The sequence below is a fragment of the Globicephala melas genome, chromosome 9, assembly GCF_963455315.2.
Source record: "Globicephala melas chromosome 9, mGloMel1.2, whole genome shotgun sequence".
In the NCBI taxonomy this organism is placed as follows: Eukaryota; Metazoa; Chordata; class Mammalia; order Artiodactyla; family Delphinidae; genus Globicephala; species Globicephala melas.
In genome coordinates, this window is record NC_083322.1 from 103421855 (window position 1) to 103435020 (window position 13166).

The 13166-nt window shown below is 39.6% G+C and overlaps 1 protein-coding gene across 2 annotated transcripts in view; it reads right to left on the reverse strand.

The window, feature by feature from the left end:
* Window positions 1–10878: 10878 nt before the first annotated feature.
* The window catches only part of VWC2 (von Willebrand factor C domain containing 2), a 116935-nt gene continuing 114647 nt past the window's right edge, over window positions 10879–13166 (reverse strand). For both annotated transcript variants that reach the window (XM_060304936.1, XM_030871345.2), the window contains exon 4: window positions 10879–11393. In XM_060304936.1, the coding sequence (XP_060160919.1) occupies window positions 11242–11393 (152 nt within the window). In that variant the 3' untranslated portion in view covers window positions 10879–11241. The remainder of the gene's footprint in view (window positions 11394–13166) is intronic.

A 13166-nucleotide genomic window follows, 5' to 3' on the forward strand; every position in this document is an offset into this window, starting at 1 on the left:
GTGATTAACATAACCAAGCTGGTGCAAATGATTTTCAGTTCTTGATTTGGATATTCTGAGTATGTCGGCTATCTCCCGCGTAGTATAACCTTGATTGTTCTCCATGTCTCGATTTGATCGCTGTCAACTTCAACTGGTCTACCCCACCGTGGAGCATCGTCCAGCAAGAGATCTCTGGCACGAAACCTTGCAAACCCCTTTTCACACATTCGATCAGTCACAGCAGCTTCTCCATACACTGCACAAATCTTTCTTTGCATTTCAGTTGCATTTTTACCTTTCTTGAAATAATGAAGCATAATATGCTGAAACTGTTGCCTTTTATCTTCCATTTTCAATATTAAAATGGCTACACAAAATTCGCCAATTTTGCTGTCTTTTTTAAAATGCACGCTGATATGATAGCTGTCACATACAATCTAACAAAATTGTTTCGAATGAAGTTAAAGACAACTAAGTACTAGTAGAGCCATTTTATGGAAATAAAAGAACGAACCTTTTGGCCAACCCAATATAATGTGTGAAGATTATATTTATAATTAATTTATGTGAGTTAAATTAAACTGAAGTTTACGAGAATTAAATGAAAAAACATGTGCAGAGTATAACTAACCCAAGAAGACACTTAATACTTTTTTAAAGTCATTGGCTCCATACAATCTTAACCTCATAATTCAATCTCTACTATATATCAGGAGGTATCAAGATTTTTTATTTTAAATTATAAATGATGATACTGATACAAGTTAATGACTTTATGCAAAAGTTCAAAGTGGAATTTAATGTCATCCCTGTTTTTACTGACTTAAGGACTCTGTAGGTGTCCTAGACCAAGAGTTCCATTGGCCCAAAGGCCATACATTTCTTGGTCATCCAGGGCTAAACCATACTTGACCTATAGGATACACTCAAGAAATATCTGTAACATGATATCACTGGTTGAAGGAGGTCAGCTGATACTCCTCCGGAAGAATACTTGATGCAGGTGGTACCACCCATTCCAGCCCTGACTGTGCCCCATGCAGGGAAATGGGACCAGACAGGCATGGCCTTGGCTCTATCACTGAAACTCAGACACGTCATCTACCACGTCTTAATTTCCACATTGAGACAGCAAAGTTGACAAAAGGAAGAAATCAGATGAGAGAATCTGAGATATCTATTATAGTACGTGGCATATAATCGGCACACAGTAAATGGCAGCTTACTTCATTTAGTTTCAGGAAAGTGGGTCCTAATATTTGGTCATATTTTATAAATTTCAATGTAAGGACCATACCTAAACAAAGATATAAAAACCACTACTGATGCTTGAATACTCTTTTAACAAGAGATCTAGATATAGTTTGGTTAGGAGTAAAAGTATACAACAAACATTTAGACTAGGGAATCATATTTTGTGAGGAATTACCTTTCAGTCTCACAACTGTCGAGATTGCCTTAGTAGAATTAGGGGAATCTGTGGCTGTTCGTTCCCTATATTTGTGTGGAATAGAGAGGAAGAGCATTTTGGAAATTCCTATCGAATTTCTGAAGGCTCTGCTTTAAAGTCCTAGGCTCTGATATAAAGCACAGTCTGTTTTTTTTTTTTTTAACATCTCTATTGGAGTATAATTGCTTTACAATGTTGTGTTGTTAGTTTCTGCTGTATAACAAAGTGAATCAGCTATACCTATACATATATCCCCATATCTCCTCCCTCTTGCGTCTCCTTCCCCCCCTCCCTATCACACCCGTCTAGGTGGTCACAAAGCACTGAGCTGATCTCCCTGTGCTATGTGGCTGCTTCCCACTAGCTACCTATTTTACATTTGGTAGTGTATATATGTCCATGCCACTCTCTCACTTCGTCCCAGATTACCCTTCCCCCTCCCCATGTCCTCAAGTCCATTTTCTATATCTGCGTCTTTATTCCTGTCTGCCCCTAGGTTCTTCAGAACCTTTTTTTTTTTTTTTGGATTCCATATATATGTGTTAGCATACAGTATTTGTTTTACTCTTTCTGACTTACTTCACTCTGTATGACAGACTCTAGGTCCATCCACCTCACTACAAATAACTCAGTTTCCTTTCTTTCTGTGGCTGAGCAATATTCCATTGTATGTATGTGCCACATCTTCTTTATCCATTCATCTGTTGATAGACACTTAGGTTGCTTCCATGTCCTGGCTATTGTAAATAGTGCTCTAATGAACATTGTGGTACATGACTCTTATTGAGTTATGGTTTTTTCAGGGTATATGTCTAGTAGTGGGATTGCTGGGTCATATGGTAGTTCTATTTTTAGTTTCATAAGGAACCTCTATACTGTTTTCCATAGTGGCTGTATCAATTTACATTCCCACCAACAGTACAAGAGGGTTCCTGTTTCTCCACACCCTCTCCAACATTTATTGTTTGTAGATTTTTTGATGAAGGCCGTTCTGACCAGTGTGAGGTGATACATCATTGTAGATTTTTTTAAATTAATTAATTACTTTATTTATTGGCTGTGTTGAGTCTTCATTGCTGTGCGTGGGTTTTCTCTAGTTGCGGTGAGTGGGGGCTACTCTTTGTTGCAGTGTGCGGGCTTCTCATTGCAGTAGCTTCTCCTGTTGTGGAGCGTGGGCTCTAGGAGTGCAGGCTTCAGTAGTTGCAGCATGTGGGCTCAGTAGTTGTGGCTCGCAAGCTCTAGAGCACAGCCTCAGTAGTTGTGGTGCATGGGCTTAGTTGCTCCGTGGCATGTGGGATCTTCCTGGACCAGGGCTCGAACCCATGTCTCCTGCATTGGAAGGCGGATTCTTAACCACTGAGTCACCAAGGAAGTCCCCTCATTGTAGGTTTGATTTGCATTTCTCTAATGATTAGTGATGTTGAGCATCCTTCCATGTGTTTGTTGGCAGTCTGTAGATCTTCTTTGAAGAAATGTCTGTTTAGCTCTTCTGCCCATTTTTGGATTGTGTTGTATGTTTTTTTGATACTGAGCTGCATGAGCTGCTTGTATATTTTGGAGATTAATACTTTGTCAATTGCTTCATTTGCAAATATTTTCTCCCATTCTGAGGGTTGTCTTTTCATCTTGTTTATGGTTTCTTTTGCTGTGCAAAAGCTTTTAAGTTTCATTAGGTCCCATTTGTTTATGTTTGTTTTTACTTCCATTTCTCTAGGAGGTGGGTCAAAAAGGATCTGGCTGTGATTTATGTCATAGAGTGTTCTGCCTATGTTTTCCTCTAAGAGTTTTATAGTGTCTGACCTTACATTTAGATCTTTAATCCATTTTGAGTTTATTTTTGTGTATGGTGTTAGGGAGTGTTCTAATTTCATTCTTTTACATGTTGCTGTCCAGTTTTCCCAGCACCACTTATTGAAGAGGCTATCTTTTCTCCTTTCTATATTCTTGCCTCCTTTATCAAAGATAAGGTGACCATATGTGCATGGGTTTATCTCTGGGCTTTCTATCCTGTTCCATTAATCTATATTTCTGTTTTTGTGCCAGTACCATAGTGTCTTGATTTCTGTAGATTTGTAGTATAGTCTGAAGTCAGGGAGCCTGATTCCTCCAGCTCCGTTTTTCTTTCTCAAGATTGCTTTGGCTATTTGCGGTCTTTTGTGTTTCCATACAAATTGTGAAATATTTTGCTCTAGTTCTGTGAAAAATGCCATTGGTAGTTTGATAGGGATTGCATTGAATCTATAGATTGCTTTGGGTAGTATAGTCATTTTCACAATGTTGATTCTTCCAATCAAAGAACATGGTATATCTCTCCATATGTTTGTATTATCTTTAATTTCTTTCATCAGTGTCTTAAAGTTTTCTGCATACAGGTCTTTTGTCTCCTTAGGTGGGTTTATTCCTAGGTATTTTATTCTTTTTGTTGCAGTGGTAAATGGGAGTGGTTCCTTAATTTCTCTTTCAGATTTTTCATCATTAGTGTATAGAAATGCAAGAAATATCTCTGTATTAATTTTGTATCCTGCTACTTTACCAAATTCATTAGCTCTACTAGTTTTCTGGTAGCCTCTTTAGGATTCTCTATGTTAGCTCTACTAGTTTTCTGGTTAGCTCTACTAGTTTTCTTGTAGCCTCTTTAGGATTCTCTATGTATAGTATCATGTCATCTACAAACAGTGACAGTTTTACTTCTTTTGCAGTTTGGATTCCTTTTATTTCTTTTTCTTCTCTAATTGCTGTGGCTAAAACTTCCAAAACTATGTTCAATAATAGTGTTGAGAGTGAGCAACCTTGTCTTGTTCCTGATCTTAATATAAATGGTTTCAGTTTTTCACCACTGAGAATGATGTTGGCTGTGGGTTTGTCATATATGGGCTTTATTATGTTAAGTTCTCTCTATGCCTACTTTCTGGAGAGTTTTTATCATAAATGTGTGTTGACTTTTGTCAAAAGCTTTTTCTGCATCTATTGAGATTATCATCACAGTCTGCTTCTTAACTCAAGCCCGTCATTCAATGGAATGAAACTTGAACTCGTTTCTGAACTTTCTGAGCTTACATTTACTTTTCTGCAAAAAAAGGAGATAATGTTAACTACTGCCTGGGGAAACTGCATAACTCTTGGCTTAAAATATGCATTTATTGATTGCCTAATAGTGGATTATTTCAAACTACAAAATAAGTAACTCTGTTATATATAGGGTGCTAATAATTTCATAGAAAGACATTACTTATTGGATACTTTCCACTCGTTTTCATTTTAATTATAGAAAATACATGCTTCCAAAGGAAATAATCCCTGAAATCAAGTAGAAATAAACATAGAATTGTATTCATTTGATAATATAAGTATAATAAATAAAGAAAATGGGAAAACCAATATTCCCATAAAGTATACTGAAAGGCAATAGGCCTGAAATTAATTACAGCAATTTTTTAAAATAGGAAATTAATCATTAAATGTTATTGAATATTAAATAAAATTGTATTTTTTGTATGTTTGTATTTTTTGAAATGAATTTAAAACTTAGGTGTCAATATTTACAATTGTTTTTATTCATCAGACTGTGTCAGTAATGTACTAAAATGACTGCAGGTTTGATTTTTGATTTTTTAAAAATTTATTTATTTATTTATTTATTGGCTGTGTTGGGTCTTCGTTGCTGCATGTGCGCTTTCTCTAGTTGCAGCGAGCAGGGGCTACTCTTTGGTGCAGTGTGCAGCCTTCTCATTGCAGTGGCTTCTCTTGTTGTAGAGCATGAGCTCTAGGCACATGGGCTTCAGTAGTTGTGGCATCCGGCTCAGCAGTTGTTGCTCGCGGGCTCTAGAGTACCGGCTCAGTAGTTGTGGTGCATGGGCTTAGTTGCTCCCTGGCATGTGGGATACTCCTGGACCAGGGCTCAAACCTGTGTCCCCTGCATTGTCAGTCAGATTCTTAACCACTGCTCCACCAGGGAAGTCCCTCCTTTGAATTATTTTTGATAATTCTGTGTCTCAGTAATGTGGCAGCCACTGGCTTTATATACTTCTCTGAACTTAACAGGTAGGCGTTAAACAGAATATAGTTCTTAGACCATAAAACGCCCATGTGCCAAGCAGTTGGGGCACATTTTCATTTACATTTTCTGAATGTTATTGAAACTCCAGTTGAGTGCTCTTGGCCAGCATGACTGTCCAGTGTCACTATGTTCAATGGAATTTATTACTTTTAAAATTCGGCATTTGTACTTAATTTCCACATTTCTGTGTTAAGTTAGAGCAGCAGGTTCTTCACAGTTTGACCATGGTGAAATATAGACAACCATCACTTTGTAACACTTTTCCAACAAGCCATGGAAACTTGTAGTTCTGTACTGATAACTCAGTTCATTGATTTATTAATTCATCAGATACCTATTGAGGTGTTTCATTATGTTATGTAAAAAAATTAAAATATTCAGAAATACTCAAAATAGTAAAAGAAAGTCAAAGATAAGAGATTTATATTCCAAAAGTTAGAAATAATCAGTAAAGAAATACCAAAACTGTGAACCTGACTTGTTTTATCATCAGTAAGTACCAGTGTCTCCTCAGTATAAGAAATTACATTTAGCATCAGAAATTTTACACCAAAAGCCATTTGTTTCCTGACTTGCATCACAAATGGCCAATGACTGTCTCATGGCTACTCACCCTAAACTCTGCAACACTGGGGACTGGGTAGGCCTCAGGTTCCTGGCCCTGGACCTTTGAGGTCTGCAAGTCAACTGAGACACCAAGAGACCGCCGGGCAGGCAAATAGTAATGGGAGCTTTGAGTTGCTCTTCAAGAAACATGTTGGCCTTAAACAAGGGCAGCAAATAACTAAATTTATGTATTGACAACAACTCAATAAACCTTTAACATAAAGGTACTGGCTGATATTCTGGGGATGGAATGGTCCATAGCCTGAATTAAAGCGATTTTAGAGTAAAGAATAGAGCAAAAATAAAGTGAACTATAATGCAAAGTACGATATTTCAAAATCATGCTAAAATACACTATTCACAACAGCCAAGACATGGAAGCCATCTAATATATGTGGTACATATATACAATGGAATACTACTCAGCCATAAAAAGGAATGAAGTTGTGCCATTTGCAGCAACATGAATGGACCTGGAGATTATCATACTAAGTGAAGTAGGTCAGACAAAGAAAGACAAATATCATATGATATTGCTTATGTGTGGAGTCTAAAGTATGACACAGACGAACTTATCTGTGAAACAGAATCAGACTCACGGACCTAGAGAAGAGATTTGTGCTTGCCAAGGGGGAGGAGGGGTGGGGGAGGGATGGATTGGAGTTTGGGATTAGCAGATACAAACTATTATATATAGGATGGATAAACAACAAGGTCCTACTGTATAGCAAAGGAACTGTATTCAGTATCCTGTGATAAACCATAATGGAAAGGAATATATTAGAAAAAGAACATATATATATATATATATATATATATATATATATATATAACTGAGTTACTTTGCTGTACAGCAGAAATTAACACAACATTGTAAATCAACTATACTTCAAAAAATAGAAAAAATAAATCATGCTAAAATAAGATACCAAATGAATAGTATGGCAGGGTATAAAATGACTGTCCAATTAGGACTAAAGAAGCTTCACAAGTAATGGCCTTTGAGTTTGATACTGAAAAGTGGCTCATCTCTCCCTGTGCTGAAAAGGCAGGGATGGGAGGTAGAGGCAGGTTCAGAGCCCAGTCTGAGGCAGCCCGATCCTAAGGTGCTGAGAGCCAGCAGGGCCGGGTCAGGGTGTGGACCAGGATCCACATGTAAAGATGCGAGTCTGCCATGCTGAGGAGTCTGGCTGTTCTGTGTGCAGTTGGGAGCATTCAGTCAAAATGGAAATCTATGTTTAGGAAACTAAAATCGTAGACTGGGGAGGTTGCTTTGGAGTGAGGAGCATGGACCAGTTCTACTGTGGAACCATGAAGAGTGGCAGCTGGAATGTGAAAAGTACGAACCGTAAAAATGCATTTATTCTAGAATAAGTGAATTGCTCGCTCTAAACCAGATTATTCAGGAAAAATGACTGCATCAGCCATCGGAGTGATAGTAAGTGGGCAGGTCTAGTAAGAATATTATGTTGCAAATTTTATTGGCCAGAGAAGCCATATGCTGTCACCAATGGTGCCCACTAACTGGGACGCCTGGAACTGTCCCCTGTGCCAATGGGATGACATCTAGGTCACCTTTGTTAATTTTTTATTAATTCTAAAAAGTCAGATGTGTCCTCCAATGCAACACAATAACATCTGACTTTTTAAAATTAATAAAAAGAAGACTTGCTCTCTTGCCTATTAAAGCAAATAGAGTGAGTTGTTAATATTTGCTAATTTGGCTTGTGTCTATACTTTTGTTTTTTCTATGTTTCAGTAATCTATGTTTAAAATAACCGATGCAGTTTTCAATAATGCTTGTTAGAAACTGTGTATTTTTCATGTTTCAACTAATGGACACATTAAGAAGTCCATTTCAATGCTTAAAATCAAAACAAAAACAAAAGCGAAAACATCTGAATTCTCTGAAATTTTTTGGGCATTTTTTAACATTGTACACATACAACACTTACATTGGGGGAGTGAAGAGAAGAGTTTATTAAAGTTATGCATGATGCCACAAATTTTAAATTGTTTAAGAATTCATCTCTTTATGTTTTACTGCACACAGGAGATGAAGACATTGAAGGTGTGAAAAGATTGAAAAGAAACTAATCAAATATTAGTTTCAAGGCATATAAATTCCTTGAGGTCAAGCATACACTCAGGTCTCCATCTGTACTGCACACTCTGGCATGTGGCGAAGGGTGCAGCTAACATTTGTTGTGTGCAGTAGTGAAATACGAGCTTCTGTGAAATGTACAAGTACTGACGGATCCATCCAACAAGGAAAGAGCCTGTGGCTGAAAGAATGAATCTAATTTGAAAATCTAAAACATCAGATTAGAAAATTCCAGAGTCACTATTGCTTATACAAGTAGCTTCAGGTTTTCAGATATTGATATAGGTTGAAACATTTTAAATAAATTCATGTAATACATTGGTAAGCATGGTTTCCTTTTTTTCACTTGAATAAACCATTCAACAACATTTATGAGGTACTCATGGAGTAGGCCTATTTGAATTTTAAGAATTATGGCTCTCCAATCACTTCTGCACTAGAATTTTGAGGCTCCCTTTTCAGTACTATGTCAAAACCGTATTTTGAAATCAGTAACTTGGACCCATACTTTCCTCTGTTAGAGCAGTTTTCATCATTAGGAATCTCAGCAAAATGTTCTATGGAAAGAGAGGAGGAAACCAAAATTTCCCCCGATATACTTTATGGATGTGAAAGTCTAATATCAACAGCATGAAATAAAGAACCTGAGAATCACGTTTCTCTTGGACAACAATGCAAATAGTATCATTCTACATGAAGCTTATGCAGTGTTGTTAATCCATGTTCTGCCCTGTGTTTGGTTATGAGTCATCCTTATGTGGGAAGAGGAGGGGCAGGGGTTACTTTACTGTAATAATGGCCCTGGGGCTCCAGCCTGGAGCATGCCTGGGACAAGGGTGGGTCACGCGAGTTTAGACAATTTCACAGGACGGTGTCAGGTTCACGCTCTCTGTGCAACAAAATACCAGGTTTCCTGGAATTCTCACCACGTTTGAGGAGCCATCGCCATGATTTCCAAGCTCACTGCCCACCTGGGAGGAGCGACATCACCAAGGGGAGCAGGGAGACTCTGGGCCCCCTTGATGGGGTCTGTCTAGTTGCAGCATGTCTGCTGGGGTGAGAAGAGGCTGCTTGTGTGCTGAGACATCCCTGCTGACCCACCTCCCCAGGAGGCTGGGGCCATTTGTTGACAAAATCATACCTTGATATAACCTTGGCTCATAAAAATCTTCCCTTGGATGATGGAGAGATGGCTGATTTCTAGTAGCCTTTAATACAAAAAGTAAGTTCTGGAAAGCTGATCACACCTGAGAGCGTCTACATGGTACTTCCCCTGAGGATTTGCATGGAAAGCTGTGTGCAGAGCCCATTTGGCCCAAAGTGTTCTTGATAAGATAAAAATTAAATATAAGCATATGTAAATTTCTTGAGGATTCAGTTAGTGGTGGCTTTGCAGTTATAAGGTCCACAATGGGTCAACTTTTTAGTGATGACAAAAGTATCCATTTTTCTTGGGTACTATTCAAACGTTAATGACTAAATGATTTCTTCTGTATGGAATGAAGCCTCTTTGACCACCCTTTGCCAACCTCTAGTTCAGCTCCCACCACGATGCACAGTGATTGATTGATTTCTTATTTGTGTTGCACCAGAGGCCAAAAGTCCATGAAGGCAGGAAACCATGATTTATTCCTTTTTTTGTGGTCACAATAATTTGTACTTAGATGCTTAATTCAAAATTTTGGAATCAATAAATGTATGGGGGAAAAGCTTTAAAGGCATTAAATAGTGACCATAGTTCTGCTTTTTCTCCCTAAACCTATTAAAACTCTGGTTACCTTTTTCATCAATGTGTCAGGTGTTGATGTGATTGATAAAGGCAGAAATATTCTATAACATGCACTGATCAGATCAGCGGGATTAGCAGTGGCTTCTTTTATCCAAATGAAGAGAAGTGGAGTTGGTTTGGAGTGACATGTAACTCCAGGAACGTTGCCCATGACCTTCGGCACTGTTGTTTTAATATATTCAACAGAACTGCTTTCTCATTGGGCTCTTGCACAGTGACTAATACAGGGCTCTCATTCAGGATTGGACTATGCCTGCCATGTAGGAGACAGGATCGTCCCCAGGAGAACCACAAGTCCATGGGCTAGAGAGGTGGAATGTCCATGCCACATGTAGATTACAGGTATAGACTTTTTCAGGGGTTCAGTTTCCCTTACCTCTCCTCCAGAGAAACAGGGGTTCCCCTATTTGACTGTGTGCTTCCACGTGAGGTACCAATGATGCAAATTATCCAGCCTATCCTGTTCCTCAGTTTGGGGCGTGATGTAAAGTCACGTTTAGAAGAGAAAGTCAAGTAAGTGAAAATGAAATATCTGCGTGCATCCGTCAGTGGCCCACGACGTGGGAGCTTTGAATGAACAGAAAAAGCGTGTATCAGTTATCTTTGTACCTGCATCTCCCAAATGACTGAGAATGGAGATACTAAAAGCAGTAAGTTACAAGAAGGAAATATTATATTTGTGTGAATTCGACTGGATCTTCTAAGGATCGACACTATATATCTCTCTGCAATGAAATAGAATTTGGAGAGGATCTCAGGGAAAATCAGTTCCCTTATCTTATGATCCATTAATGGGTGCACTATTCCAAGATTCGTAGGAGAATCAGCGACCACAAATAATCTCACGTGATGGAATCAGAAATGCAGAAGTAATGCAGGTACGCAGTGAGGACAGTTGACAACACAGCATTTTTAATCTGTATCTATAGAAAACATTTATAGAAGCTCTCTAATAGAGGGATTATAGAAATACATTTCATATATAATAGTGTACTTTAGTGTACTTACTGTGAAAATAGCACATTTATTTAGAAGTGGACTTTTTTGCCCAAAGTTCTTGTCGATGTTTGGAAATATGTCCATTTCCTTCTCCTGCAGTTGTTGTGACCAAGAAAAGAAAACGTACCAACAGTTTTCCACAATTCCTCATCAAAAGTCTGCTCCTTTCGGTCGATATTTCCCAGAGGCATCCAGAACGTTCAGGTAGATCGGGAAAGGATCCTAGAGAACATCTGTGGTCCGTGCGGCCAGCCCTACATCTGCCGGCACTCGTGCCTGGTGCACATGGCCTGCCTCTCAATCCTCCAGGTGCCCTCCTCGTAGGTGCAGTGGCAGACGGTGCACTCGTCCGTCTTCACTTCCCTCCCGGCGGGGATGACAGCGGTCTCGGCAAAGCAGTTTGGGCCTGGAAAGAAGAAGCAGGTTGCACTTAATTAGGAGAGTTAGCTTTACCCTGCATGTTTTATCCACTCCCTTTCAGGAAGGACAGTGAAAAAGTTACCATTTCAGGACTATGAAGTGTTCCCAGTTTTTTCCTGAAATGAAAGCCATGTTATTTAAAATGATACAAATGAACTTATTTACAAATCAGAAACAGACTCACAGACTTAGAGAATGAACTTAGGTTAGCAGAGGGGGAAGGGATATTCCGGGGGTTTGGAATCAGTGGACATGTACACGCTGCTATATTTAAAATGGATAACCAACAAGGACCTACTGTATAGCACAGGGAACTCTGCTCAATGTTACGTGGCAGCCTGGATGGGAGGGGAGTTTGGAGAATGGATACATGCATATGTATGGCTGAGTCACTTTGCTGTGCACCTGAAACTATCACAACATTGATTTTTATTTGTTTTATTTTTTTAATCACAACATTGTTAACTGGCTATACTCAAACATAAAATTAAAAGTTTAAAAAAATTTTTAAAATAAAATTTTTATGAATGATAATCCTGTGTTTTTCACCGACTGTGATTTTCAATTCGGGGGCCTTCTACATGGGCTGGATCTGCAATCGTTTGATTCAATTAATTCCAAGTAATCATAGAAAAACTTGATTAACGGGGACGTTCAGAGAACCAGGCTTATCAGGAGAGAGAGCGGAAACAAGCAAATTGTTTGAAGTGACATAAATCCAGTGTTACCACCACACCTTTTAGAGCAGGTTTCAAAGGTCAGCTTACAGAACAACCACTGGACGGCTCTAGAAACACCGGTTAGTGGTCCCACCCCCTAGCACTTCTGACTCAGGTTTGGGCTGTGAGCAGGGAATCTGCTTGGATAACAAGTGCCCCGGTGATGCTGGTGCTGGCCTGGGGCCACGCTTTGAGAGGCACTGTCTCAGCATGAACCAGGGGTACATGGTCCACAGTCTGCCTTGAGAACTGAAGACCCCTCGATTCTTGATCAACATACCTACCAGCTTCTCCACCAACAAAGGTGCCATGTGTGCATCTTACTCCATGTAAAATCCAGGACACGAAGCGATGGTTATCAGGGAGATTTCGAGTGTGAGTTGTTTCGGTTGAAACAAATGGTTTCTGTGCTACAGTTCATACCACTCAGTCATATGGGAACAACTGCTCAGCCTCCAAACCTTTCTCTGCAACGGAGACATCGGTCCTTACCTCAGCCTTGAACACAGGCTCTCAGGCTCATCCTCCCTTCCTTTGCTTCTGCAGCCTTTGATAATGTGCTCACACCAAAGCACGCCCAATGACACTGTATCAAGTCATCAAAGACATGAAAAATGTTCATCTGCAGAATTTTAAAAAATGAATGAATCCGCCAAAACTCTAGGATAACAACTGGCTTTTTTGTAATTCTAGTCAGAATAACTCTAAGCAGAGTAACTCATGCTTCAGTGGCTTTGTCTTCTGTGTCAGCCAAGCGGCAAGGATCAGGGCTCCAGAAGGTGGCCCTGGAGACCTCACCGCCGGGCACCGCCCCTTCTCCCGCCAGGAGCTCCGCTTTCCTCGGGCCCCTCCACTCAGACCCGCCCTAGGTTCCTCTCCTGACCCCGCTTGTCTCCCCAAGACCTCGAAGCATTAACAGTCATCCAGCTGAGGAGGAGCCCAAACACAGATCAACCCGGTTTTCTCCGTTGAGCACTGCTCCTGGTGTTCCAGAGGGCAGCGGTCTCTGCAGGTTGCTGACACTTCACGCTCACACGCCT